At 53.6% G+C, this 25,827-nt stretch overlaps 3 protein-coding genes across 7 annotated transcripts in view; 2 read left to right on the top strand and 1 right to left on the bottom strand.

The window, feature by feature from the left end:
- Positions 1 to 5,708, bottom strand: part of AIFM3 (apoptosis inducing factor mitochondria associated 3) — a 34,418-nt gene extending 28,710 nt beyond the window's left edge. The window contains exon 1 of the mRNA XM_065692411.1: positions 5,650 to 5,708. The gene's annotated coding sequence lies outside the window, so the exon portion shown is untranslated. The remainder of the gene's footprint in view (positions 1 to 5,649) is intronic.
- Positions 5,709 to 7,670: 1,962 nt separating this feature from the next.
- LOC136020735 (caspase recruitment domain-containing protein 8-like) lies at positions 7,671 to 15,949 on the top strand. Of its 3 annotated transcripts, none has more exons than XM_065692127.1 (10): positions 7,671 to 7,797; positions 8,319 to 8,383; positions 8,748 to 8,825; positions 9,589 to 9,650; positions 9,733 to 9,953; positions 10,902 to 11,161; positions 11,744 to 11,869; positions 12,507 to 12,651; positions 14,414 to 14,455; positions 15,013 to 15,949. In XM_065692127.1, exons 1-10 carry the CDS (start codon positions 7,746 to 7,748, stop codon positions 15,270 to 15,272), a joined length of 1,311 nt encoding a protein of 436 aa, XP_065548199.1. In that variant the 5' UTR covers positions 7,671 to 7,745; the 3' UTR covers positions 15,273 to 15,949. The 3 variants fall into 3 exon arrangements, with proteins under 3 accessions (XP_065548199.1, XP_065548200.1, XP_065548201.1); XM_065692128.1 differs by having other exon boundaries at positions 15,003 to 15,209; XM_065692129.1 differs by lacking the exons at positions 12,507 to 12,651; positions 14,414 to 14,455; positions 15,013 to 15,949 and adding an exon at positions 11,986 to 12,492.
- Positions 15,950 to 17,124: 1,175 nt separating this feature from the next.
- POLE (DNA polymerase epsilon, catalytic subunit) overlaps positions 17,125 to 25,827 on the top strand; it is a 28,171-nt gene continuing 19,468 nt past the window's right edge. For all 3 annotated transcript variants that reach the window (XM_065692125.1, XM_065692124.1, XM_065692126.1), the window contains exons 1-15: positions 17,125 to 17,402; positions 17,536 to 17,616; positions 17,697 to 17,741; positions 17,886 to 17,978; positions 18,649 to 18,803; positions 19,700 to 19,841; positions 20,152 to 20,232; positions 20,528 to 20,635; positions 21,048 to 21,158; positions 21,435 to 21,520; positions 22,051 to 22,170; positions 22,955 to 23,087; positions 23,730 to 23,843; positions 24,471 to 24,683; positions 25,543 to 25,650. In XM_065692125.1, the coding sequence (XP_065548197.1) occupies positions 17,163 to 17,402; positions 17,536 to 17,616; positions 17,697 to 17,741; positions 17,886 to 17,978; positions 18,649 to 18,803; positions 19,700 to 19,841; positions 20,152 to 20,232; positions 20,528 to 20,635; positions 21,048 to 21,158; positions 21,435 to 21,520; positions 22,051 to 22,170; positions 22,955 to 23,087; positions 23,730 to 23,843; positions 24,471 to 24,683; positions 25,543 to 25,650 (1,830 nt within the window). In that variant the 5' untranslated portion in view covers positions 17,125 to 17,162. The remainder of the gene's footprint in view (positions 17,403 to 17,535; positions 17,617 to 17,696; positions 17,742 to 17,885; positions 17,979 to 18,648; positions 18,804 to 19,699; positions 19,842 to 20,151; positions 20,233 to 20,527; positions 20,636 to 21,047; positions 21,159 to 21,434; positions 21,521 to 22,050; positions 22,171 to 22,954; positions 23,088 to 23,729; positions 23,844 to 24,470; positions 24,684 to 25,542; positions 25,651 to 25,827) is intronic.

Here is a 25,827-nt window from a genome sequence, read left to right as displayed (position 1 = left end):
GAGCTGGATCCTGCAGGAGTCATGGGAAAATCTCCTCTCTGTTAGGAAAGGGAAATAAGCTCATATCTGTAGAGCCTTGCTAGCTCTTAAAGGGTAATGCACTGACCTATACAAAGTCAGGGAGCTGATGTCCATGCCTCAGTAAACTAGTTCATAATCTGTTCCCTGAGCAAAACAGCACTTTGTGCTTCACAGTTGTACAGGAACAGCTTCAGCATCTGCTCCAAGAGGGCAACAAGAAGGCAGGTATCAAAAATAAGTGGTTATTGTTGTGGTGCTGAGGAACATACTCTAAAAACTCCCTCATGAATGGTGAATCAGCCCTGCAACAGGCTGTCTGCAGAACAGGACTCCAGCATCACCCACAGAGAGCACTGCCCAGAACCAGAGAAACCACCCTGCTCCCAGACAGAAGAAAGATGAAAAACAATCCAACAGGAAAAAGGCAGAAACCAATCCAGCGCTACTAACCCCAAGCATTTCCACTGCACAGCAGTAAAGCTGCAACACTGCAACAAGTTTTTACTGCAGGTAAGGGATATACATCTGCTGTGACCCCAAAATCCTTCCCAAGTGCTAGTGTGTTAAGTTTGTACATTGCAGATAGAATTAGTATTTTTCCCTTGAGCATCAGTTTGTGTCTATTGAAACACTGTCATTTCATCACCTGGGCACCGAGGTCCACCCCATCCAGCTACACCATCTCACAATCAGCATCTGTTCTGCTGCCGTGGCTATTCCTGGATCCCTGCCTGGAAGCCTCACACCCGCCCAAGCACTGAGCCATGAACAGGGACATGGGCACCTGCCAGTGTGCCACCCAAGCTCACTGCAGCTGGGGATGTCATCCAGAGACCACTCCATGGGGAGCAAGAGCACTGCTCAGGGAGTGAACAGCCATGATTCCCTTGGTGTGGAAGGGGTGCTGGTGCACACGGACACTGGCTGTGGCCTCTCCTGGCTCCTCCAGATCCCCTCGCTGAGCTCTTGGCTGCACCCTCCCCTTTTCACAGGCATCATCCTGACCCGAGCTGCCCCTTGCCTGGTCCTGACCAGGTCAGCCCCGGGTGCCACCAGAGGGAGAAGCAGGGAGGGCTCTTCCTGTCCCCTCCCTCTTGCCCAGCACAAGTTCCCTGTTGTTTTTGTTGAACAAAAGAGGGTTTTCACCTCCCTCTGCAGCGCTGAGCACGGGCCCTGGCCAGGCTCCTGGGGCCATTTCTGGCCAGCGATGTTCTGCTGCTCCTCAGGACCAGGGCTCCCGCTGTGTCTGTGATGTCTCCACCTTCCTTCCCTGCAGCAGCTTTGTTTTTCTAGTTTTCAGTGATTTGTAGTAGAGGTCACCTCAGGCAATGTCCCACAGCTCCATATTCAAAAGGAGCTGCTGGTTTATAACTGCCCCTGCATACAATAAAATTAAATCTTTACTGTATCTTAGTTCCGTTGCCTGCAAATACGCCTGCTTCTGCTCCAGAACTTTGACCTTCAGAAGCATTATCTGTTACTGCAGATAATTTTTGGACTCACAGCGATGTTACCACCATTTGCAGAACTCAGCATTTTCCTCTCAGGACATCTTTTGTGGATGTCTCTGAAGAGTCCATGTTACAACACGAGTCATTTCTTTCCTGCTCAGTGTAAGGACACCCTTGTGCTCTGCACACGTGAATCTAACCAGATGCCACAGTCTACCCAGGTCTGAGAGAAGGCCCTAGGGCTAGGAGAAGGAAGTCAATGCAGGTATCTGTACTCTGGGATAGCATCTCAATGGACACCTAGAGTCTTAGGAAGGCCTCTGATGTCCATCAGTAATGTCTTTTTCTACCACAAATGTCTTTTTCTACCACACTTGCTGCTCAAGTGCGAGATTCTCTCCAGTTGTCACACATAGCTTGTTTTCCACCTGAACTCTTTATTCTGGATAGAATTGATCTTCAAAGACAAGAAAGCAAAACTATCCAGGTTGGACAGGACTTGGAGCAAGCTGCTCTAGTGGAAGGTGTCCCTGCCTGTGGCAGGGGATTGGAAATGGATGAGCTTTAAGGTCCCTTCCTACACAAACCAGGCTGGGATTCTATGATTCTATCCTATCTACAAGCCTGGTCACAGGACACACATGGCCCTGTGACCCTGGCTTCCTCCCTTACCGGCACACGATGCCATGCACACCAGAGGACACAAGGTAGCTCCCCATCTCCTGGAAAACTTGCTTGTATGCAAACAAACAGCCTTGCCTGCTCTGCAGAACAAGGACTGTGCCTTTGCCAGCCAGTGATACCCAGCTCTGCAGGCTGCAATCCCAAAGCAGGAGCACAGGAGGAGTGCACCGCTGGAGGCTCAGAGCATCAGGTGGCATTCTCCGTACTTGCGGGGCAGAGCTGCCCCTGGCTCTGGTCCCGCTGTGTCAAATAACTATCCCTGACCCCCAGACCGTCCCCTTTACCGCAGCGCCTCCTCTGTGCCGCTTCTCATACATGCAAATATTGTCTTTAACGCAAGGCCCCGCAGGGAGCGGGGAGCAGCCCCAGCAGCTGACCCGCTTCAGACACACCCTGCACACAGCAAGCAGAGCCCAGCACGCAGTGCAGCCCGTCCCGCGAGCAGCCCAGGCTCTGTGCCTTGGGTACAGAGCACCACCACTGCCCATCAGGTCCTGAACCTCACAGCAAACCAGGGCCCCCTTTTCCCACCCAGCTCCTCATCCCATGCAGTGGCACCGAGCAGTAGACCCCATCTCCCAGCCCCACCATCACCCTGTGTAGCTCCATCCCAGCCGGGTTTGGACCCACCCTGACCCACCACACACCAGGCTCATACTCCCGGTGCCCTCCTAAGACAAGGGCTGCCTGCTCCTCTTCCTGCTCTGGGGATTTGCTCTCATTGGACTTGCAGTGTGATTGCCGGAGCTCTGCGATGGGTCACCACCACCCTCCTGGGCCTCCATTGCCCCCATCTCTGACAAGTACACCCAGACCATCCTTCTCCATCTCATCCTCAAGGTCAATGCCTGTTTCACCTTGGTCCCCCTGTGCACAGCTTTATGCCCCACTTCTTCTCCATCTCTGCTCAGTGGGGCACCTCCAGCCATCAGTGGTGCTTCTTACTTCCACCTCCTCAGCAATTCTCAGCAGTTTCTGCTGCTCTGTGAGCAGACAACACTAATGAAAGTATCTAAGTATCCCAAGGGTGCAGCCCCACTGGCCAGCATGCCTACCTGTGGGCACACTGAATGGCTGCTCCATAGCTCTCTGTGCTGCCTCCACAGTCCTGCAGAGAGCAACTCCACCAACAACCACGGTCGCTGCTGGCACAAGGTCCTGCTGACCCCCCGAGCTGCCCACAGCCTCCCTCTGCCCATGCAGGGGTCCGTCCCCCTCGAGTTCTGACACCAAGGGCACAGCCAAGCTGCCACAGCCCACAGCCATGAAGAGAAGCTCCGCAGTTCCGTATTAGGAGCAAGAACTGGCTCAGCAGAGCCAAACCGCCTCATCCCCGGCAGAGGCTGGGCTCTGGTGCCAAGGAAAGCAGTCTCTCTGGATGTGGGACACAGCATAAGCCAGGCACGGCCAGAGAACAGCGCCCCACGGAGCATGCTGTGTGCTCTGTGTTATCCACGCAGCGCGCAGCAGCCCGGCTCTGACCCCGGGGAGGTGCACAGGCTTTGCCTGCCACAAGAAAAGCTGGAAAAAGCCGGTGGGAAGACAATCAAGTCACACAAGAGCGTGATGGGGGACAATGGGTTCAGGGCAGGGAGAATTTGTATTGTAAAATCATTTGGGGGTGAAAACAGACTGTCTCCATCCTGAAGCTGTCAATTCTTTCCAGGAATTGCACTACAGAGGATGAACACAAGGCTCCCACAACACTCCAGCCTGGCACCTGCACAGACATGGGGAAACATCCTCATTAGTGTGACTGCCTCTGGTCACTCCACCTTGAGGATTTTGCACCCAGGACATGGTCACACTGCTCGCAAGGACATGCTGTGCACTGATGCCCATACCCTGCAAAAAACAAGGGGGCTGGTGCCCTGGAACGCCCTTCTCCCTTCCCTCCTGCCCCTGGCACCCCAACCTCCCCTTGACCTCTGCAGCTCTATGCCCCCTTTCTTTCCCTCGCACAGCCCTCCAGCCAGTTCCCTTCCCTCTGCCCAGCTCTCCTGCTACCAGTCTCGTGCTATTTCCATACCAGTCCTGACTCTGCTCCAGGCGTCCCTCAGTTGCTGACCCCCAGCACCAGCAGAGCCCCACTGGTCTCCTCCTTCCCCTCATGCCCCTCCACCACCGTGCCACCCCAGGGCCCCCTGCCCCTGCCACCTCCTCAGCACAGCCCTTCCCACCGAACCTTCACCTCTCCAGCTGCGTCCTGGTGGGCACTGAGAGTTGCTTTGCACTGCCCTGGAGCAAAGATGGGTTTGACTTTCCCAGGTTAATTTGCTTTGTGATGGCCCCAAGAAACCGAAGCAAAACTCATGCTGCAAAGTGCCAGGACTGCCTCACAGCCCCACGCATGCCCACGTCCTGGCACACTTCACCTTGTCTCCTTGTCACAGGCAGTTTGTGTCAGCAGCAGCAGCATAGGGAGTTCTGAAGCTGCCGTTTACCGTGCCCTGCCAGCTCCCAGAGCAGTGCAGCGGGAGCACTGTGACACTACAATTAACCACAATTGTTTTACTGGCTGCTGCTTCAGCAGTTTATACGCTCCAGGTTAAAGGCTCATTCAGCAGCACTGTCATTACAACCCCTCCGAACACGTCCTCTGCAAGCTGGATTGGAAGTAATTAAACATGGTGTTTCGTTCAGATCTCAAAGAGATGCCCGCAGAAAGTGCAAGGGCTGAACATGCTCCCCAGGTGTAGACTGCCTAATGAAAAAATCAAAACACTTCACAACACAGAGGAGTTTTAATTCTCCATCTGTTCCAAGCAGCCAAGTCCTCTCGCTGCTATTGCCGCCCGTTCAGGATTGCACAAGAAAAAGCCGTGCTCTCACAGAAACTGCAAGCAGTGCAAGAGGACTTTATCGCGGCAGTGTTTTCCAAGACTAACAGCTAAGGCACACCACCAAATTCCAGCTTCCATCCATAGCACTGGGAACTGGATGTTCCCTCTCAAAGGAGACCATACCATCACCCACACTTCTGCTAATGCCGTTTCCCCACTACTCAAGCAAGGCACCTGCAAGTAGCATCCTGCCAGTGCCCCAGAGCTGCTGTGACACCCAGGCTCTTTTTGCTCAGACGGAATCACAGCCCCCAAATTAGCGACAAGCAAGCTTGGAGAACACGCTGGGGAGAGGGGAAGACCCCAATTCGGGGCTCGGGTGATCCGCGGCTTTTCCCCGACACCAATCGCAGACCGTTCTTTTCTGCATTGATGCCTTAAGCCGTTGCTGCATCTCGAGAAATGCGAACATCACCGGCTCAGCCTCACGGCTGCGGCGCCGCCGGCTGCCCATGCCCCAGCCCCAGCCCCGGCCCCGGCCCCGCAGAGAAGCCTCCAGGTCCGGTGCAGTCCCCTCCAACCCCCGGTATCCAGGCTCCCACCGCCCGCTCCCCACCCCCCACCGGATGCGGCAGCGGCCCCGCACCAGCATTTTCCCCATCAAGGATTCCACCACCGCCGGGACGGGGCCCACCGCTCCCGGCGCTTACCCGGACAGCAGCGGCGAGGCCGGGGCCGGTGCGGAGGACAGGAGCGCGGCCGCCCCAGGGGCGGGCCGGGGTGGGGCGGGGAGGGGCCTCTGCCCGGGACACGGGACCGGCTCCTGTCCCAGGGCTCGGGGCTCCCGCTGGCCCGGCTCCCAGCGCACGCGATGCTTTCACAAAGCGGCGCGGGGCTCCGCCACCCGCAGCCGGGGCCGCTCCCGGGTAACGTCCCCGTCCCGTCCCGCACAGCGTGTTCCACGTTTTCTTCCTGAATTCCCGTTTCTCTGGTCTCCCTCGGACACAGCGGTCTCCTCCCGCTCCTGACTGACTGGCATGTCACTGTTCTCCCTGGTAGATTGTTTTCTTGCCCTGTCATACCCCGTCTGGAGCGGTGTCAGCATTCCAGGTCTTATAACCTGAAAGTGCCCAAAGCCAGGCTGGACAGGGCTTGGAACAACCTGCTCTAGTGGAAGATGTCCCTATCCATAGCAGGGGGTTGGGACTGAATGAGCTTTAATGTCCTTTCCAACATGAACCATTCAATGATCCCTGTGTGCCTTTTCTTTTGTCTCCATGACTTTGAGACCACTCTGGATACAGAGAAAGGTTTTGTCTCACCTGGCTACAGATTGTCTTGTGTTACTGCTGTCTAACACCCTGATAATATAACTCCTCGAGGTTGTCTGGGTGGGTCACTGCCCTCTGATGCACAGCTTTAGTTACTTGCTCACTGCTCCAAATAAGCAAGAGGCCTAACTGGGCTGCTCAGCTGCGATGCTCACTGAAGGTAAAAAACACTACCCATGGGTGGAGCTTGTGGACACAGGGGCTCCATGTGCCTCCATGGCCTTGCAACAGGGACTGTGGAGCACTGGGCATGTGCACAAGCAGCAGGGCAAGAGCATCCCTGTACATGGTGGAGCCAGGCTGAGAGAGCTGGGCTGGTTCAGCCTGGAGAAGAGAAGGCTCCTGAAGGGGAGACCTGAGAGCAGCTCCAGTGCCTACAGGGGCTGCAGGAAACCTGGAGAGGGGCTTTGGACAAACGCCTGTAGGGACAGGCCAAGGGGAATGGCTTTATCCTGCCCGAGGGGAGACTGAGATGAGCTCTTAGGTAGAAGCTCTTCCCTGTGAGGGTGCTGAGGCGCTGGCACAGGGTGCCCAGAGAAGCTGTGGCTGCCCCATCCCTGGCAGTGCTCAAGGCCAGGTTGGACACAGGGGCTTGGAGTAAGCTGCTGCAGTGGAAGGTGTCCCTGCCCGTGGCAGGGATTGGAACTGGATGAGCTTTAAGGTCCCTTCAACACAAACCAGGCTGGGATTCCATGATAAATACACAGAGCTACTGGGCAGTGCATACCCCTGTTACTGCTCTCTTGCGGTACAACCTTAGGCTCTAGGCACTGACTCCACCACTCCCACATTGGGCACTGCCAGGACCACAGCATCTGTCACTGAAATATCCTTGTTCCCCCTTTGCTAGGGCAGAGGGAGCTCTGGATGTCACTGGCATTTATAGCCCCTCCTGCCTGGCCCCTGGGCTGCCCAGTATGCTGCTGACCCTGCCAGGTCCGCAGAGGTGCAGCCCTGCACCATTACCCCCTCACACACACCCCACTGCCTCAGGGACAGGACGGGCTGGACTCCTGCAGCCTGGGACAGGCAGAGCCAGATCCTGCCCAGCCCAGGCACACTCACAGCTGGCAGAAAAGGGAGGGCTGGGAGGAAGGGCAGGTGTTGGGGTGACCCAACTCAGTGGGGACCCTCTGGCATCCCCAGACCTGCTTTCTAGGCTGGATCAAGGCCTCTGCTGCACCATTCCCTTGGGAAAATGCTCTACCCATGCCACGAAAGGAAATCCCAGAAGAGGAGCTCGTAGGGGAGAAGGGGAAAAGGAAGGTAATAAGGGAGAGGTTGTGTGAATGGAGCAGCCCAGGGAGAAAAGCCAGTGCAGGCAGGGAGGCAGCAAGGTGCAGCTGGAGGAGGAGGGCTCAGCTGACGTATGATGCTGCTTTGGTCAGCCCTGACGTCACCCGGCACTTTCGGTTTTGTAGGGAAGCAAGGAAGCCAGGATCTTGTGAGGAAGCAAGGAGCCTTGGATTTTTGTGATGGCTGAAAGAGACCCCAAGGAGGGTGATGGGCCCTTCACCCGCAGTGCTGGTGAGTTCAACGAGTTTAGTGTCTTCATTAAGACTTTGTGGGGCAAAACACTTTCAGTGCCAGTGTCTCTCTCTGGATGACTCTGTAGGAGCTTATGGTCAAGATGAACGCATAGAACTCCATCATGTCCCCAAAATTTTAGAAGTTGTTCTATAATTACAAACAGATGGAGGACAACCTGACACTGTGAAATCAAACCCAACTGCCTTCTGTACTGTAACCTAAGGTGTAAGTGCAGGGTGGACTGGGGATGTAGATGATCTGTCTGGAGGCAGTGGAGGGGCAAGCAGGTACAGACTGAGGTGTTTCCAGGGGAGGAACTCACTGCCTTGTGCTGAGCATGTCCCTGCCATGGTTTGTGGAGGAGGATGTGAAAGATGCAGTAGATGTGGGAGCATGTGATGGTACATGAGAGGATCAGTGTGGCTGATGGGTTTTGGAAGGCAGGGTGAAGGCTACTTGAGGATGCCTTCTTCTCCCAAACATGAGGCAAAACTGACAATGTCTTCCTGTTTTTCCAGTCCTAAGGACGCGCGTGGCAAGCCGTTACAAACCTCTGAGAGGTGAAGCCTTGGGGAGCTCAGAGGTGAGGTCCTGCAAGACACGATGCCCAAGGCTGGGTGAGGAGCATGCGGGGATGGGGAGGAAGGCACAGGCTCTTGGCTAGGGGCTCTGGGGCTGCCCATCACTACTCCCCTGGGTGTCAGGAGCTGGTGGGTGCTGCCCTCGGGCCCCAGAGACGGAGCTCACGGGCCAGGCGGACACAGCTCAGGTATCAGCCTGTTGCCTTCCTGCAGGAGGTGGGAGCAGGGCTAACTGGGGCTGGCAAAACAGGGCTAGCTGGCACTGGGGATGTTGCTCATGTCCTCAGACCTCTCCTTCAGCAGCAAGCACAGCTGGAGGAGACAAATACAATGTGCAAGTACTTTTCTCTGTGTTTCCCTCTGCAGGAGAGTGATGAGGAGCTGGAGCCAGATCCAGACGCAGACCCACGACTGCAGGGAAACTGCTGCAGCTGCACCAGAGAGGTAAGGGCTTTGTAGGTTACACCGGCAGGAAGCGGCACAGAAGGAGCCAGGCACTGACCTGCCAGGTGCACCTTCACAACCCGTTACTCACAGCAATTCCTCATCCTCCAGGAGAGTCTGGCCCCTTTTGCTGTGCTAACCCACCACGCACTGCCCCAGTTTCCAAGTTTACAGGAAGACAATTCCCACTTGCTTACATCCTGTATTTATTCTCACTGCTAAACATTCCATCTGCCTGTGGCCACAGTCCCCTCTGCTGATATGTGATGGCAGAGAGGGAATAGCCCAGGTTTACTCACAAGGGAGTCAGCAGCACACATTTTCTCTCAGGAAACAGCAGCTTTCCTATCCTGAAGTTCCATTTGCAAAACGCTTCCTAAAACTCAGTGGATGAAACACGTCATCTGGAGCTCTGGGAGCTGTGTGTCCTATTACTGCATGGGGGATGCATGGACTAGCCAATGCCTTCCTCAGCCTAATGGCATCTACCCAGGTGGGGCTGTGATCTCTCTTGGGCACTGCTGCAGGGATCTGCATGCATTAAAGGGTTCACACAGCTCAGAAATGGCCAGTGCTTCTTTTGGATCCCAGAGCAGAGGGGTTGCCAGTTACTGATTTTTCAGGACTTGTCGCTGATGAGAGCTATGACTTTCTGGGCACCAGGCACAGGCACTGAGCTCCCACTCCAAGCTGCATCATGCTTCACTGTCAATCCCAGCACAACACCCCATTCAGACCCAAACTGGCCACACTTGTATTGCAGGATCTTCCACAAGTGATGCCAGAGATAATCCGAGAAGCTTTGAAGCACCGCACCACGTACCAGTAAGTGCTATGGCGGAAAGAGGGAGCATTTCTAAAAGCTCCATCCCTGGTGGCATGATCCTGTCATCCCTTCCACCCACAGAGCTCACCTCCCTGGTGCAGGCATCTTCCAGTGCTCCATCACAGGCCTTGGCTTTAAGGTGAAGTCAGCAGTGACCATCACTTACAGATATGCCACCTGGAGCAGACACCTCAGCAAGGTCGATGAGGAAATGTGGGTTCCTGCTGGACCCCTCTTCCACATCAAGGTGCAGCCCAGGGTCGTGCAGGAGGTGCATCTCCCCCATTTCATCTGCCTCGCAGGTACAGCAGCCACAGGGACCTGGGCATCCCAATGTACCCCCCCTGGCCTGTGTCCCCCAGGACATCTCTTCCCTCTGAGATTCCCGGTACTCCTTTGTATTCATCTGCTTTGCTTTGGAGTCCTTCCTCCTTCTCTCATCTTCTACCAAGCCTTTCCCCAGTGGACCTTCACCAGCTCCGGCCCCTCACCACCAGTGTCTCCTCACCCACCCTTTCCTCCCACTGATGACCCCCCAGGGCACTATCACAGGCTCCCCCAGGGAGTTCCTCAGCTCTTTGCATTATGGCAGCTGTGGATGGCAATGGTTGCCCCTGCTCTGCTCACCGGGGAGGAGAGCCTGGGCCACTCCAGGGTGGGATGCAGTAGGTCAGACCTGGCCCAGGCAGAAGAGGAAGTGGAATGGAATTGTCCATTTTCCCCTGGGCAACATGAGGAGTCACAAGGCTTGGATCTGGATCCTCTGCCCTCCAGTGCTCTTACGAAGGCACTACTAATGAGTGGAGAAGGAGCATCAGCACCTGAGTGTGTAGAGGAGTCCCAGTTCCCATGCTGTGGCCCTGACAGGCACTGGGTGTGCTGGATGAGACTCCTGTGGCAAATCCATGTCCTCTTCTGAAAAAGAGCAAGCTGCAGAAAGAGCTTCTTGTCTGGCTCCATCTCCCAGCCAGCGCCTGCAGGCACAGTCGTGTCAGCCAGGCAGTGGCTCTATGCACTCCTCACTGACACAGCCGTGCAGAGCAAAGAGCTGTTGTTAGAGTTCAGATTTGCGGGTTTCTGGGCCTGCAGTTCCCTGCCAAAGCCCAAAAGCCCAGGGCACACCTGGGACTAAAAGCAGAGCATGCCATCATGTGTGGGTGCATGTCCCCTTTCTGTTGCTCAAGCCTGACAGCCTAAGAGGGTGCCAGAACAACTAAACAGAACCTTTCTGCCTTTGCTGTCTCTCGCAGAAGATGTAGACACCAGCCTATGCTCCATTGCCCATTTCAAATCTGAGAAGATGATCCTGGAGAGACCAACCAGGGTGGCTGCACTCTCTGCTGTCCTGAGGAATCCCAGCTTCTCACTGCTTGGGGTGCTTTGGAGGAAGTTACGTTCAACCTTAAATTCATTTCCTATGCATTCTTTGGTGCTGATCTACCATCAGCTCAGGTCTGCAAATGCAACTTTTCACCTCTACCTGATCCCAGATGACAACTCTGTGAAGCAGGTAAGACAGAGGGAGCTTGACCGGGTTACAAAAGGATGACATCTGTATGGCTGCAGTAGTAGGGGCTGGATTTGATAAGCAGAGATGCCTCCCAGGTTTGCTGCCTCTGATTTACACACAGCCCTGCAGGACAGCATCCTTGCTCCTGCCTACCCCACTCTCTTTCACAAACGCCTCCAGGAATCACTGTCCATGCTTTTGGCTGGGGCAGCATGTCCTAGCACAAGCAAAGCCATGGCACAGGATGCTCTGCAACACAGAGCAGATGTAGGACTTGGGGCCACTGCCAGGCACAGCAGTAGGTGGCTGCTTACCAGTTCTTCTGCTGCCTGCAAGCCCCTACCCTGTGTCACAGAGACATTGCATCACCCTGCCCATGTTCCTGCCTGCACACGGGAGCTTCCTGCCTGCATGGAGCGGGAGCTGCCTGGCTCCTGAAGCACAGCACTGCCCGTGACACACACCTGCTGGTCTGTTCTGACTTGGCCAATCTCTTCTTGGATTCCCCAGGACCAGCTCCAGGTCACAGCCCTTCTGGCGTTTTTTCTTTTCTCTCTCAAAAGCCATGCTTGATGTTTACAGGCCATAGAAAACCAAGAAAAGGATTGGAATTCAAAGCTTATTCCCAAGCCTCCTCCATTCAGCCCTCTGTTCTTTGGCTGCATTTACCGGGTGACCAGTACAGATTTGGTGGTGATAACACCTGAAGTAAGTGGGATTGTTCCCTCCCCCCCCCCCTTTTTTCCCCCAGTGAATTAGAAGATGCCAGAAGGCTCTGTCTTCAGCTATACTCTGCTGCCAGAACCTGTCTTGCTTGGTCTCAGAGGCAGGGGCGCAGTGGGCTGTACTGCTACCAAGTGGCGAAGATACTTCATGATATACATCCCCAGAAAGACTGCAGAGCACATCCCAAAGCCCCAGAGAGCAGTTTTAAAGATGACAGAGCCAAGCTCTTGGCAGTGTCAGGTAAAAGCAGTAGAAGCCATAACTTGCAACCTGGGAAGTTCAGGCTGAATGTTGGGAAAAATGTATTGCCCGGTGGAGATGCAGCCATCAGAGCAGGTTAGAAGGTGCTACATCCCTGCATCCTGGGGTTTTCAGTGCTCAGCTAGACAAAGCCCTTTCTCAGCACATCTAGACTGGACATCAGTCCATCTTTGGGAGGTAGGTCAGGTAAGATGCTTTTCCAACCAAAATTAGTGCTATTGACAGCATAGCAGAGCCCTGACATGTGCATCTTCCCTTCTCTTTTCTCTTGCTGGTGTAGCCAGGAAACACAGGATGATGTCTGTGAATTCACTGCAGCTCCCCACAATGAGATTCAACTTGCTAATTGTCTTTACAGGCACACTTGCCGTTTTGTTACAAGAGTCCTAAGGAACAGCAGCTCTTTGTCGAGATCTACATCAACAACATGGCAGAGGAAATTGGGCTCATTATGACAAACACACGTGATAATACCGAGGTCTGGAGGGCGTCGCTGAGACTAGGTAGGAACAGCAGGTCCATCTAGGAACTCTTTTAGCAAAAGCAGAGGTGCATCACCCAAGAGACCTTATGTATTTTGTGGTCTCAGTCGTCCACACATCCTTCAGGAAAAGCAAACGCTGTCTATGTGTGCAAAAACAGGCCACTAAGGATATAAGGATGTGAAAGGACACCCCAATATACATCAGACCAGAGCTTCAAGTTTAATGTGAGATTTCATATTCCTGGGGCTTGGGAGAGCATGACAGCTCTATCAGTCTCTCTTTTCTTGGCTACTGTTTATGTAGAAGGCTGACTTATTTTTATAAGTCCATGAAAGTAAGGAACACCCGGTGATCTCCCAGTGCAACCACAGTGCGATGCAGAGGAGGTAAACATCAGTGAAAATCAGCATCTTGAACCTCATGAGGTTCAACAAGGCCAAATGCAGGGTCCTGGCCCCTGGGTCAGGGCAACCCCTGGTATCAATACAGGCTGGGGGATGGAGGGATTGAGAGTAGCCCTGAGGAGAAAGACTTGGAGGCACTGGGGGATGAACGGTTGGACAAGAGCCAGCACTGTGCGCTTGCAGCCCAGAGGCCAATTGTATCATGGGCTGCAGCCAGAGGAGTGTAAGCGACAGGTCAATGGAGGTGATTCTGCCTCTCTGCTCTGCTCTGGGGAGACCTCACCTGGGGTCTACACCCAGCTCTAGAGTCCTCAGTACAGCAAAGCCTTGGGCCTGCTGGAGAGGGTCCAGAGGTTGGACACACAAATCATCAAAGGGCTGGAGCACCTCTCCTATGAGGAAAGGCTAAAGCAGTTGGGGTTGTCCAGCCTGGAGAGAAGACTCTGGGGAGACCGTATCGTGGCCTTTCAATACTTAAAAGGAGCATATAAGAAAGATGAGGAGAGACTTTTTAGCAGGGTCTGTTGTGATAGTATGGGGGGTGACGGTTTTAAACTGAAAGAGGGGAGATTGAGGATGAACGAGAGGAAGACATTTGTTACCATGAGGGTGGTGAGACACTGGCACAGGCTGCCCAGAGAGGTGGTGGATGACCAGTCCCTGGAGACGTTCAAGGCCAGGCTGTATGTGGTTCTGAGAACTTGATCTAGTTGAAGATGTCCCTGCTCCTTGTAGGGGGGTTGGACTGGATGAGCTTTGAAGGTCCCTTCCAACCCAAACTATTCTGTGATTCTATCTTTAAAAGCTGCATGTTCAGCCAGCGCTTCTCTTCCACATTGCCTGGGTGTGACACCAGTGTGTGGCACAATGCCCAGAGCACACCGGGTTAAGGCAAGGCCAGATGGACCAGAGCCTGCCTTCTCCATGCACCTCTGCATGGCTGGGTCAGCTCTGCAGCTGCCGCGTACACCATCAACATCACGCAGAACACCCACCCCTGGGTCCCCTGTGGAGAACTGTGGCAGCGGAGCTGCGAGAGGCAGCCCCTCTCAGGCACAGGGTACAGTACTGCTCCTCATGCCTTGAGACCCCCCTCTCTGCTGCTCTGATCCAGGACCCCCAAGAGTAACACCTACAACTGAGTACTGCACAGATGGGCAGGAACAGTAGGAGAAATGGCCAAGAGCTTTGTGGAGGAATGTGTACCTCAGGAAGATGTTGTGGAGGACTGGGCACCTGAGGAAGATGTTGTGGAGGAATGGGTACCTCAGGAAGATGTTGTGGAGGACTGGGCACCTGAGGAAGATGTAGTGGAGGACTGGGCACCATAATTTCAGTGAGGGCATTTTCAGTGATCTCTCTCTTTTCACTTTCAGGTGATATTAATCCTCCTTCCTTTGCCTTCATGAACATGTCAGGTCAGTACAGTGTTTCAGAGCTACCTTTCTAGAGTCAAAATCTATTTCTCGAAATCTATTTCTTTGGAGCTCACCAGTCTCTGGTTTAAAGCAGATATCAACCTTTCTTCGCATCCTTATGATAGTTTCTAGACAAAAAGCCTTCAAAACTGCAACCTCAAAGTGTTGTTCCCACATTGCTGGCAGTACACTCTGTGCCATGCTGATAAGTGGCATGGTGCAGGTGACCCTCCAGACTGGTCCTCTCTCCTTGCCTTGCTTTCAGCACTCCCACCACTGGTTCCTCCTTCCTTGCCTTGCTTCCAGTGTTCCCACTGATGGTTCTTCCTTGCTTGCCCCGCTTCCAGTGTTGCCACTGCTGGTTCCTCCTTCCTTGCCCTGCTTCCAGTGCTCCCACTGCTGTTGCAGCTGGCGCCCATCCTAATTGGTGGAGGGATGGAGCCACATGGCTGTGGGACAGAGTGCACAGCCGTGGTGTCCGCTGGCTTTGGATGCCACATGCAGCAGCACAGCACTCCGATGCTGCAGCACAGTAATGGAGGCTCAGTCTTTGCTAGGTGGAGCATTCCTGAAGAAGCACAAGGCCAAACTTTGCTCCAGGATGAGGCAGCTCACCATTCTGCCGCACTTGCGGAATGCAAACGTCATCAATAGTGATGAAGAAGAGGAGCTGCAAAGTCAAAAGAAGAGTGTAACAAGGAACCTAATTTTGCTGGATCTAATTGAGAAGAAGGGTCTGGAGGCCCAGGAACAGTTCTACCAGATCCTCCGTTTGAAAGACCCGTATCTCGTTGCAGATCTGGAGAATTCCAGCTAGGCCTGGGAAAGCAGAACTGCTTTTGTTCCCGTTGCTCAGCTTATGGGAGCAATGGAGGGGCAGTTAAAGTGAGCAATCCCAATGTTACAATGGAAAATGCAATAATCCCTCTAAGCCTCCTGGTCCCAGGCCTGCATTACTTGGCTGATCCTATTGTCAGCAGTGGACAGTGTCACAACAGGTACTGGTGAGAAGCTGCTGGAACAAGAGACCTTGGTTCCAAATCCAGTGCCAATACTTTGGATCTGTCTGCTCCCCTGAGTCAGGGCCCTACCTCTCCTCTGTGGTGGCAGGTGAAGGAGCCCCTCTCAAAGGAGCCACAGGAAATAAGAGAGATTCTTGAGCAACCTCCTCTAGTGGAAGGTGTCCCTGCCCATGGCAGGGCGTTGGGACTGGATGAGCTTTAAGGTCTGTCCCAACCCAAACCATTCCATGATTCTATGATTCAGGTTCATGCATCTTCAGGGAAAGTCTGACTCAACACTTGGACACGGGCTGGGAGGGATGTAGGAATAGACCCATGCAGATGGGAAGGGGAACCAGGAAGAACAAAGCGGGGTAAAGCAGAAAGGTGTTTTAAAAGGGGCCATTTGGTTATAAACCAGGCTGAGCCCTGTGCCAGTCACCACGGTCTGTCCTGGCTTTTTATATTTTCGTATTAAACGTTTTTGTAATAATTTCTCTGCATCATTTCACTCTGAGATCTGAGTTTGAGCGGATGGTGCAAGGCCCAGGTGCCACCTACTGGGGAGACCTGGGTGTGCATCAGGGGATTTGGTGTCACCTGCTGCAGCGAGAAGGGGGTCTTTTACCTCCGACCACAGGATGGGAATGGTATCCCCAAAACTCGCTACTGGAGGGGACCAGCGTGATGCAAATGAGTGGTTCTGTGCAGCTGGAGCTGGATCGCGTGTCACAGCTCGTGTGTCTGGTTGGGAAGAGGAGTATCCCCCCCAAAACTGGGTGCGGGGGAAGTTGTGCATTCACCATGGAAATTCAAGCTAGACCAAGGTGGTGAGACCAGGACCCCTGGCGGGTGGGAGGGCTGGGATGCAGGCAGGGGTGCCAGGAAAACTGAGGAGCTGTGCTGGTGCTCAGGGGAACCCCAAGTGTGCGCGTGCTTGTGAACCCTGAATGTGTGCATACCTGCACTCACACAGTGCCTGGTCAGGCATTGGAACAGGCTGCCCAGGGCAGGGCTGGAGTCACCGTCCCTGCAAGTGTTCACACACCGTGGAGACGAGGCCTCAGTGCCATGGGGCAGTGGTGGCCCTGGCAGTGCTGGGGAACGGTTGGATTGGATGAGCTTAAAGGGGTTTTCCAGCCTGGTTGATTCTGTGACACTTCTATGACACCAGTGACCTCCTGCCTCTGCCACCCCACAGGAGGAGGGCGCGGTACTGGTGAGTGAGGTGAGTCGAGTGCGTGGGTGCTGACAGCAGCAGCCGGCGGCCGCCCGTGTGTCCGTGCGTGTGTCCTGTGTCCTTTGTGCGCGTGTCCCCGGGGCAAGCGCTCAGCTCTGCTGCAGGTGAATCCACAGCGGGGAAAGCGGCAGCCGCGGCCCCCGGCCTGGGCAGGATCGAGATTCCCTGGGCTCCAGCGGCCGGGCACGGCTGGGCCCGGCGGGAGCCCTGCGAAGGAGGCGAGCACGACCTCCCCGTTACCCCTCCCGCCCGGGCAACGCCAGCACCGGGGGCGTGGCGGGGCGCACCACCCGGCATTGGCGGGAGGTGCCCGGGGGAGGCGGGGCCTCTTTCTGATTGGTTCTCTCTCCACGGGGTGGGGCGGAGCGTGGGGCGGGGCGTGGGGGAGTTCTCTCTCGCGGGAACAGGGGATAGCGCGGGAGATTTTTCCCGCGGTGGCGGTTGTGGTTGGTGGGGTCGGGCCGGGATGGTCCTGCGGGGTGGCGGAGACCCCGAGGCAGCGCGGCGGGGACGGCGGCCCGGTGGGCCGTGGGGGCCTGCGGCGGGGGCTGATGTCGCGGCGGCTGGCAGGGATGATGGCCCCGCACTGTCCGCTCTCAAGCGCCTGGAGCGATCGCAGCGCACCGATCGGCTGGACGCGCTGTTCGGCTTCGAGCGACCAGCGGAGCCCGGCGAGCGGACGGGCTGGCTCATCAACATGCACCCGGTATGGATCGGCGGGGCGTGGGACGAGCAGCCAACCCGTGGGGCATGGGGAGGAGGCCCCCGTAGGGTCCGCTGGGGGGAGTCGGGGAGGCCTCACGGAGGCACCTTGCTGAGTCCGTGGTGTCCCTGGGCAGACGGAGGTGCTGGATGAGGACCGGCGGTCGGTGAGCGCTGTGGACTATTACTTCATCCAGGAGGACGGGAGCCGCTTCAAGGTGAGTTCCCCGGGGGTCCGGGTGCGACACGGGATCTCGTGAGTGGGACTTGTTGCCGTCACCAGTCTCGTCTCTCCTAGGTGGCCCTGCCCTACAAGCCTTACTTCTACATCGCCACTCAGAAGGTGAGGAGGGGACCCTGGGAGGGCTGAGGTATCCAGGGAAGGGGACAGCAGGCCCCTGGGGAGCTCGAGACGTCCTGGACATCCTACTTTGGGACGATCTCCCAAGGGACAGTGGACTGCTCAGCCTTGGGGGTCTCTCTGCAGGGCTGTGAGCAAGAAGTGTCCTCCTTCCTCTCCAAGAAGTTCCAAGGGAAGATTGCAAAGCTGGAAACTGTCCCCAAAGAAGACTTGGACCTGGTCTGTATTCCTCTGCCCTCTGTAGTAGTGGGGTTATTTGGACATTGCACAGCTCTAGTGAAGTAGGAAGGGACTGAGTAAAGGGAAACAGCATGCTTCAGTCTCCTAGTGCTGCTGTGGTGCCTATCAGTAATGGGTAGCTATGGCTAATTGCATTCTTCTCCTTGAGCACATCAGCCGTTTTACAGCATCTTAAAGGTGTTCAGTTTTGGGAATTAATTGGAGGAGGAGGGGTTACGGTGGGAGGGAGCTGCCCTTCATACTTGACCTGCTCTTATTCCTTTTCCCTGGGTGGATCCTATGTGGTCCTGCTTGCATGGCCAGCAGGGCTGGCTGTGTCCTTGCTCTTGCAGCTCCTGCACTCTTCCCTGATGTCTCTTCTCAATGCTTGACTCTCCCACCCATTGGCACCTCTTTTTTTTTTTTTTTTTTTTGCCAATTCTGCCACCTGTGTCAGTCTAGTATGCCTACCCCACCCTCTTATATAGAAGCATAGAAGAGTTTGGGTTGGAAAGGACTTTCAGAGGTCATCTGGTCCAAACCCCTGCAATGAGCAGGGACATCTTCAACTAGATTAGGTTGCTCAGAACCACATCCAGCCTGGCCTTGAATGTCTCCAAGGATGGCAGTACTCATCCCCCTGAGCTGGCATTGTCTTGCTGCTTTGCAGCCAAACCACTTGGTGGGCCTGAAGAGGAACTACATCAAGCTGTCCTTCAACACAGTGGATGACTTGGTAAAGGTGCGTAAGGAGATCTCTCCTGCTGTGAGGAAAAACAGAGAGCGGGACCAGGCGAGTGATGTCTACACGGCCATGCTGTCAAGGTGGGAGCTCTCCTGACGCCCTCTCATGTTAATAACTAGGCTTCCTTAATTATTTCTTTGCCGTCCCCAGAGAGCTGTTGTCCTGCCTGAGTCTGTGCCCAGTTATACCACCCTTCTCTGAGGTGGTTCTTCGACCTCAGTGCTGCACATTAAGAGGCCCCCGAGCCTCAGGGATGTGATGTGCTGTGGTGGTACCTCTGCCTGCCAGGCACATAGATACTCTGTCTCCTGAGAAAGAATACTCAGAGGCATTGGGCAACCTTACTTCTGGCAGTGACTAAAGGGAAGAAAGCCCCAACCAACATGTTCTATCTGAATGAAAAGCAGGAGCTTGTTTGCAAGGTTGGGAGCACAGTTGCAGGCAGAAAGAAACCCCCAAAACTTTTTTTTTTTTTTTTTTTTTTTTAAAGCCACCTAGTATAGAAATATGAAAACTTCACCCTCTCTTTGGGCTCCTGCCCCTGAAGTCTGATCTTAGTTGAAACTTGAGGAAGATTCAGGTGAGATGAGTGACCCCTGCTCACCTGGAAGGCATACCATCCCTCATTCAGGTCCTTGCCATGTTGCCTCATTATTCTTAGACTCATTATCTTACTTAAAAACCCAGTGCCATAAGAACTGTTCTTTCTACAGGCACACGTGGGGTTTGGCTGCCTATACCTGTGAGCAGACACAGCTCAGAAATGTGAAGAAAAGTGAATTTAGATGGGAGGAATGGGGCTGTGCTTGCTCCTGTCCTGCAAGCAGAGGGGGCTGCATAGTGCAGAAGTGTTTCCTGTTCTCTCCTGTCTCTGATTCCTGCTGGGTGTCACCACTGCCATGTAGCTGTCACCTGAGACCAAGGCTGTGGAGATGTGCACTCAGGTAAAGCAGCTGCTTCGCTCTGCTCCTTGCAGCGCTCTGAGCGGAGGCATCCTGACCATGGATGAAGATGGAGCTTCCAGAAAGGTGGCCAACCAGATGGACAACATCCTGGATATGCGGGAGTATGATGTACCCTACCATGTTCGCCTGTCCATTGACCTGAAGATCCATGTGGTGAGTAAGGAATAGGGAAGCTGGAAGTGCTTCTGTACTCCTGAAGTCTGTGCCAGGGAGAAACATTTTCCCTCCAGGACCTTTGCAAAGGTGTTGGGGACCACAATTTCATGTGTAAAGCTTAGTCCCCTACTGCTGGGCCTCTTCCTTAGTGACATGCAGCAGAGTTAAATGACTGATGCACAGCCACAGTTTGAGCCTTTCTGCTGAGCTGCATTTAAACTCGTGCAGGTCTGTCCCCAGCAGCTGAACAGCAGTGACCCAAGGAGCTGGCCCCATGTTCACACTGCTTGCCCTCTTCTTCCAACAGGCTCACTGGTACAACGTGCGGTACCGGGGCAGCACCTACCCCCCTGAAATCACCCGCCGAGACGACCTCGTGGAGCGCCCGGTGAGAGCGGGTTGGGCTGAGATGGGTTGGGGTAGGATGGGTTTGGTTTGGCAAGCATCTGTCTGTCAGGTGCACAGCCAGGCCTGCCCTGTGGAGCTGGTTTCTGAAGAGCTGCAGGTGTCATGCTGTGGTGGCAGGGGGAAAGCCCCGTTTCTGATGTTGGGTAGTGATTTTGGGGTTGTTAAAGCAGTAAAATGATTACTGGGGAGAGTCTGGTTCACTTGCTGGAATGGGAATTGTGCTGAACTTCAAGGCAGCTTTAGAATGTTTTTCTAATGGATTTGGTCCTGCTCAGGATCCTGTCGTTCTTGCCTTTGACATTGAAACTACCAAACTCCCTTTGAAGTTTCCTGATGCAGAGACAGACCAGATCATGATGATCTCCTACATGACTGATGGGCAGGTAAGGGACAGCAGAGTGGTTTCCTCCGTGCTCCAGCAGCAGAGCTGGGGTATAGGCCAATGCTTCCCCTTCTAACCCAGCCCGCTCCAGGCTTGTCTTGTTGCTGGCTGTTTGGTGTGTGGCTGTGGAGATGAAATTAACGTCTGAATGATGCATGAGATATTTAGTTTTGTGGTACCCAGGTCAGGTTGCTGGTGCTCCTCTGGGGGACCTGGAGAGCGCAGGAACAACTCTGCTGTCCCATGTTGTCTCCCTGCGGCCAGCGATGGTTCAGCAGATAACTCCCAAACAGTTGTTCACCCTTGACAGAAGCTCTGTCTTTCAATAGGCAAAATGTCCCATCATTTGGACAGGATTTTTGGCTTGTCTGCAAGCCAGGTTGTCCTGACTACCACTTCTGTCACCTCCCCAGGGCTACCTTATCACAAACAGGGAGATCGTCTCTGAGGATATTGAAGACTTTGAGTTTACACCCAAGCCAGAGTATGAGGGGCAGTTTCGTGTCTTTAATGAACCAGATGAAGTAAGTCAGTTCTACCCAGCTAATATTTTACGTGCCTGGGGCTCTTGTTCAAGAAGAGCTAAGAGCTTGGTGGGCTGCTTCTCTGGGGAACATGGTTGGTTGAGTGGGGCTGGTCATGCTTTGATTTCTTGGCAAAAAGGATGAGTTCAGGTTTGGGCTATGTGGGAAAGAGAGGGGATGGGTGGGAGTAGCTGGAAGGAATTCACCACCTCTCCATGGAGGAGATGAAGTTACTTTATATGTATATATCTTTTCTACTCTTCTGTTGTATCCTAGGCTCATTTAATCCAGAGATGGTTTGAACATATCCAGGAGACCAAACCAAACATCATTGTCACATACAATGGAGACTTCTTTGACTGGTAAGATGAGGAGTGAAAACTAAGCTGGTAGGGTGTCACCTGAGCTGTGGGGCAGGCTTGACATCCTTCCGTAGCTCACACAGTAGTTGGTGATAGTGTGTGATCCATGCCAACTCTGGCTAGTTTGAACACCTCACGAAATCCTGTGGCTGCTGGCTTGGAAGTACGAGCTTTCGTAGAGTCCCATCTGCTCGGTTTTGCTTCTTTAAAGCCCGTGTCCATGTGGCAGTGTTGGTGTATGCATGAGCTCGGTCTTGGGAGAGCAGGGAGAGGACACTGGGGAGAGGAGTGCAGGCAAGCTGTTGGGAAGCAAGGGGAAAGGTCCTGGTGTAGGATGCAAGGAGCAGCGTTTGCCTTTTGGGTCAGCAGTAGTTCTGCCCTGGGGGAAGTTTTCCCCATAACCAGATACCACAGATAATTGTAAGAAAAATTCTTCAGGTAGTTGGTAACAAAGCATCTGTGAAACTGTTGTTAAAGCTGAAGGGAAATGATTGTTCTGTTCCTACTCTTTGTGTTGCTTCTTTACCCAGGCCCTTTGTGGAAGCAAGAGCAACAGTTCATGGAATTAATATGTACCAGGAAATCGGGTTTCAGAAGGACAGCCAGGGAGAATACAAAGCATCCCAGTGCATCCACATGGACTGTCTAAGGTATCAAATGCTGCCCCTCTACCACATACACTGCATCTTTCTCTTGAATTTATATAAAAAACCTACAGTTGCATATGAATACTGTCCTCCTGCCTGTTGGAAGCTCTCATCTGTTGCACCTCCCAAGGCTGATGTGATAATCCATTTCTTTGTGCTGCTTCCCCTTGGCACTCTGCATACCACAGAAGCTGCCAAGCCTTCCCCATGAAGGGGCTGTCTCTCTCCCTGCAGCCTGCTGGTGACTGTCCTTGGTTGTTTGAGTTCTGATTTGAGGGAGCAGGGAAAGGATGGGATAGGATCAGGCCATTGGAGTGGGGAAGGGGCCATGTCCTAACCCAGTAGCCTCCAGGCAGAGACAGAAGAGAAAAGGACGTGCATGCATGTGGGAGAAGTTGGGGTTTATGTGGGTTTCTTCCTCTGGAGCAGTGTTTGGACTTCGGAGAGTGGCTGCTTGTTCTGCAGGCATCTCCAGTTGCAGTTCTGGTGACATCTCCAGTGGTTAAATGTTTAGTATAAAGGCACCTGAGGGAGTTGGAAGCTGGTAATTTTGAGCAGTGGTGATGGTATGGATAGTGGAGTTTGCCCTGGTTGGAACTCAAGTGCATTGGTGGAGGTGCAGGATAGCTAAAGCTGGGCAGCCTCTCACGCTTGGATGCTTGGCTCTTGGCTGTCCTTGGTGAGAGGTCCCCTTTGCAGTCAAGATCCCATTTAGAGGCTTGAGGCCCTTTCTGAAGGGCAGAGTTGGTTCCTCTGCACAAACTGCCATTTTCATAATTCTGTCCAGGTGGGTGAAGAGGGACAGTTACCTCCCGGTGGGAAGTCACAACCTGAAAGCAGCAGCTAAAGCAAAACTGGGTTATGATCCAGTGGAGCTGGACCCTGAAGAGATGTGCCGGATGGCTACAGAGGAGCCTCAGGTATTCCCTCTGTGCTGTATCTCCTCTGAGCAATTGGAAAACAAGTGTGGAGTAACTGCAATATGATTGAATCTAACTTAAAGTGTTTCAAAATGTTCTTGCTTAATGCAGTCAGAGAAATGACTCGCTCTATCTCTACAGATTGCTGATGCCTCAGAAGTACTTGAGTTTGTAGGGAGAAAGAACAGGGTTTCTTTGAAGTGGTTGTAGCACTGGCATTGCACAGTGCATTCTCTGTGTTTATGCCAATGGGAGGTGTCACAAACACAGGCACCACAAAGGGCCATGACTTGCTGAGGGAGGACAAGAACTAGGCTTAATGTCTGGGTGTTGTGGGCAGGGGATTTCTGCTGAAGTTCTGGTGCAGCCTCCTGATTCCCAAACAGGGCAGCGTCTGTGTCATGGGCTCATCCTCCTCATTTCTTGTCATTTGAAGCTGCCATATGATGGTCTAACTAGAGCTAGAGCAGGATGTCCTCAGAAGTGAACAGATTATTCCTCACAACCTAAGAGATGGGGAAATAGACCTTTCCCCTCTCCCACTCATACAAGTGTGTCCAGCAGGAAGCAGCGAAAGATACTGTCACTGAGCTGCTCTATCACGTAATTGTGGTTAATTTGCCTGTCACCCTTCTTTGACAGACCCTGGCCACCTATTCAGTGTCCGATGCAGTTGCCACCTATTACATGTATATGAAGTATGTGCATCCTTTTATTTTTGCCTTGTGCACCATCATTCCCATGGAGCCGGATGAGGTAGGTGCATTCCTGAAATGCGGCTCTTCACCCAGCCAAGCAAACATCTCCCATGCTGCAGGGATGCTCTGGCTATGGACCTGATTGCCTCTGCCAGGGCACTTTCCCATCTGTGTCAGGGAGGGAGGGAGAGTGGAATTGAAGGCTACTCCTTTGTCTCCACAGCCCTGGGGGGTTTTGAGAGAGGTGCCAAAAACCAAAAGATCTTAGGGTTGGCAGTACAGGTCTGGAGCAAGAAAGTGTGGGTGGTGCTCCATGCTCAGCCAAGTTTACTTGCAGTTGTAGTCATGCAAAGTTGGGTCTCCTGATGACTACTGTCAGCTGTAGGGGGGATGGTTAGGAAGCTGTTAGTGCTAAGCATGTAGGAAGTGTCCCTCTGTCCCTTCTTGCTGAATCACAGTATGATCTGGATTGGAAGGGACCTTCCAAGATCACGTAGTCCAGCACTCCTGTCATAGGGAAGGCAGATCAGGTTGCTGAAAGCTGCATCTAACCTGGCCTTGAACTGGAAGGGATGGGGCATCCGCATCTTCTCTGTGCAACTTATTCCACCCTGATAAGTAAATAATTTATTCCTTACTTAAATCCATTCTTTCTGAGTTTAAAACTGGCTTTAATATCCTTTAGGTGTTAAGAAAAGGATCTGGGACACTGTGTGAGGCACTGCTGATGGTTCAGGCCTATCATGCCAACATCATCTTCCCCAACAAGCAGGAGCAGGAATTCAACAAACTTACAGAAGATGGGCATGTGCTGGACTCAGAGACATACGTGGGAGGCCACGTGGAAGCTCTGGAGTCGGGGGTCTTCCGCAGTGACATCCCCTGCCGCTTCAGAATGGTAAGGGGCTGTGCTGCCCACCCGTGTCCTCGCAGATGGTGGTGGTGAGGAATAACCCTCTGCTGGTGTTAACGTCTCCTGTGTGTCCCTGGGCAGTGCCTATCATACTTCAGGAAACCTTAAGCACCTGAAGCTGTATGGAGCTGGGCTGGGAAGGGATGGGAAGAGGCCTCCAACAGGCCATTTGTGCTTCAGTGGGAGAGGAAGTGTCATATGTGTCACATGCTGGAAGCAAGCCAAACCTTGTTGACAGCAAGGAAAAATGGTGAAGTGGGGCTTTGGGTTTGTTTTTGAGCCAGTGGTTCTTGAAAGTCATGCATCTGCTCCCTTTGGGGTCCTGTCCTCTGTCCTTCTCCCACCCAGAGTTTCTTCTGAGCCCTTCCTGGGCATCGTTCACCTGTTTGTGGTTCACCCTGTTATCACCATCACCTCCCCCTGCCCTGCTTCATGTCTATATTGTGCTCATGGGTTCCAGAGGCAGCTTCACTCTGCCATGTGATGCATCACACTTAGTGCAGGACATTTTGATGGGTATCATGTAGTGAATGATCACAGGGGATCATACACTGTGTGTAAAAGGATCTGGTCTAAGTCTGACTATTTGGAGCATGTGACCATGTCAGCATGTGACCAAGAGAGGTGCTGCACAACCAAATGCAACTGGCTGCAGTTGTCCTTGTCTCTTCCCTTCATTCCTTTTTTGCACCTACCCGTGTCTCAATATGCTGCCCTGTGCTGCAGGGCCAACCCTGGAGCTGCTCAGGTCAGGCAGGGACACAAGCAGCAGGGCAGGAGCTGCCAGGCTGCTGCAGCCAGGGATGGCTGCCTATGGTCTCAGTGTGGTCCCACGCTCCTGCAGAATCCTGCTGCCTTCGACTTCCTGGTGCAGCACGTGGAGAAGACGCTGCGGCACGCCATCGAGGATGAGGAGGGTCTGCCACTGGATCAGGTCACCAACTTCCAGGAGGTCTGTCACCAGTGGCACGCTGGGCTTAGCAACTTGAAAGTGCTGGTTTAGGGTCATTTTATGCTCTACAGGGAGACACCAAGAAGTCCATCTATGGTCAGAGTAGATGGTGTTAAGGGATGTGATAAGCAGCCACAACCTTCAGCAGCCCCAGCCAGGAATTCCCTTGCCCAGCTG

The sequence above is a fragment of the Lathamus discolor genome, chromosome 12, assembly GCF_037157495.1.
Source record: "Lathamus discolor isolate bLatDis1 chromosome 12, bLatDis1.hap1, whole genome shotgun sequence".
Classification (NCBI taxonomy): Eukaryota; Metazoa; Chordata; class Aves; order Psittaciformes; family Psittacidae; genus Lathamus; species Lathamus discolor.
Note: the sequence above shows the minus strand (reverse complement) of the source record. Positions and strands in the feature narration are given on the sequence as shown.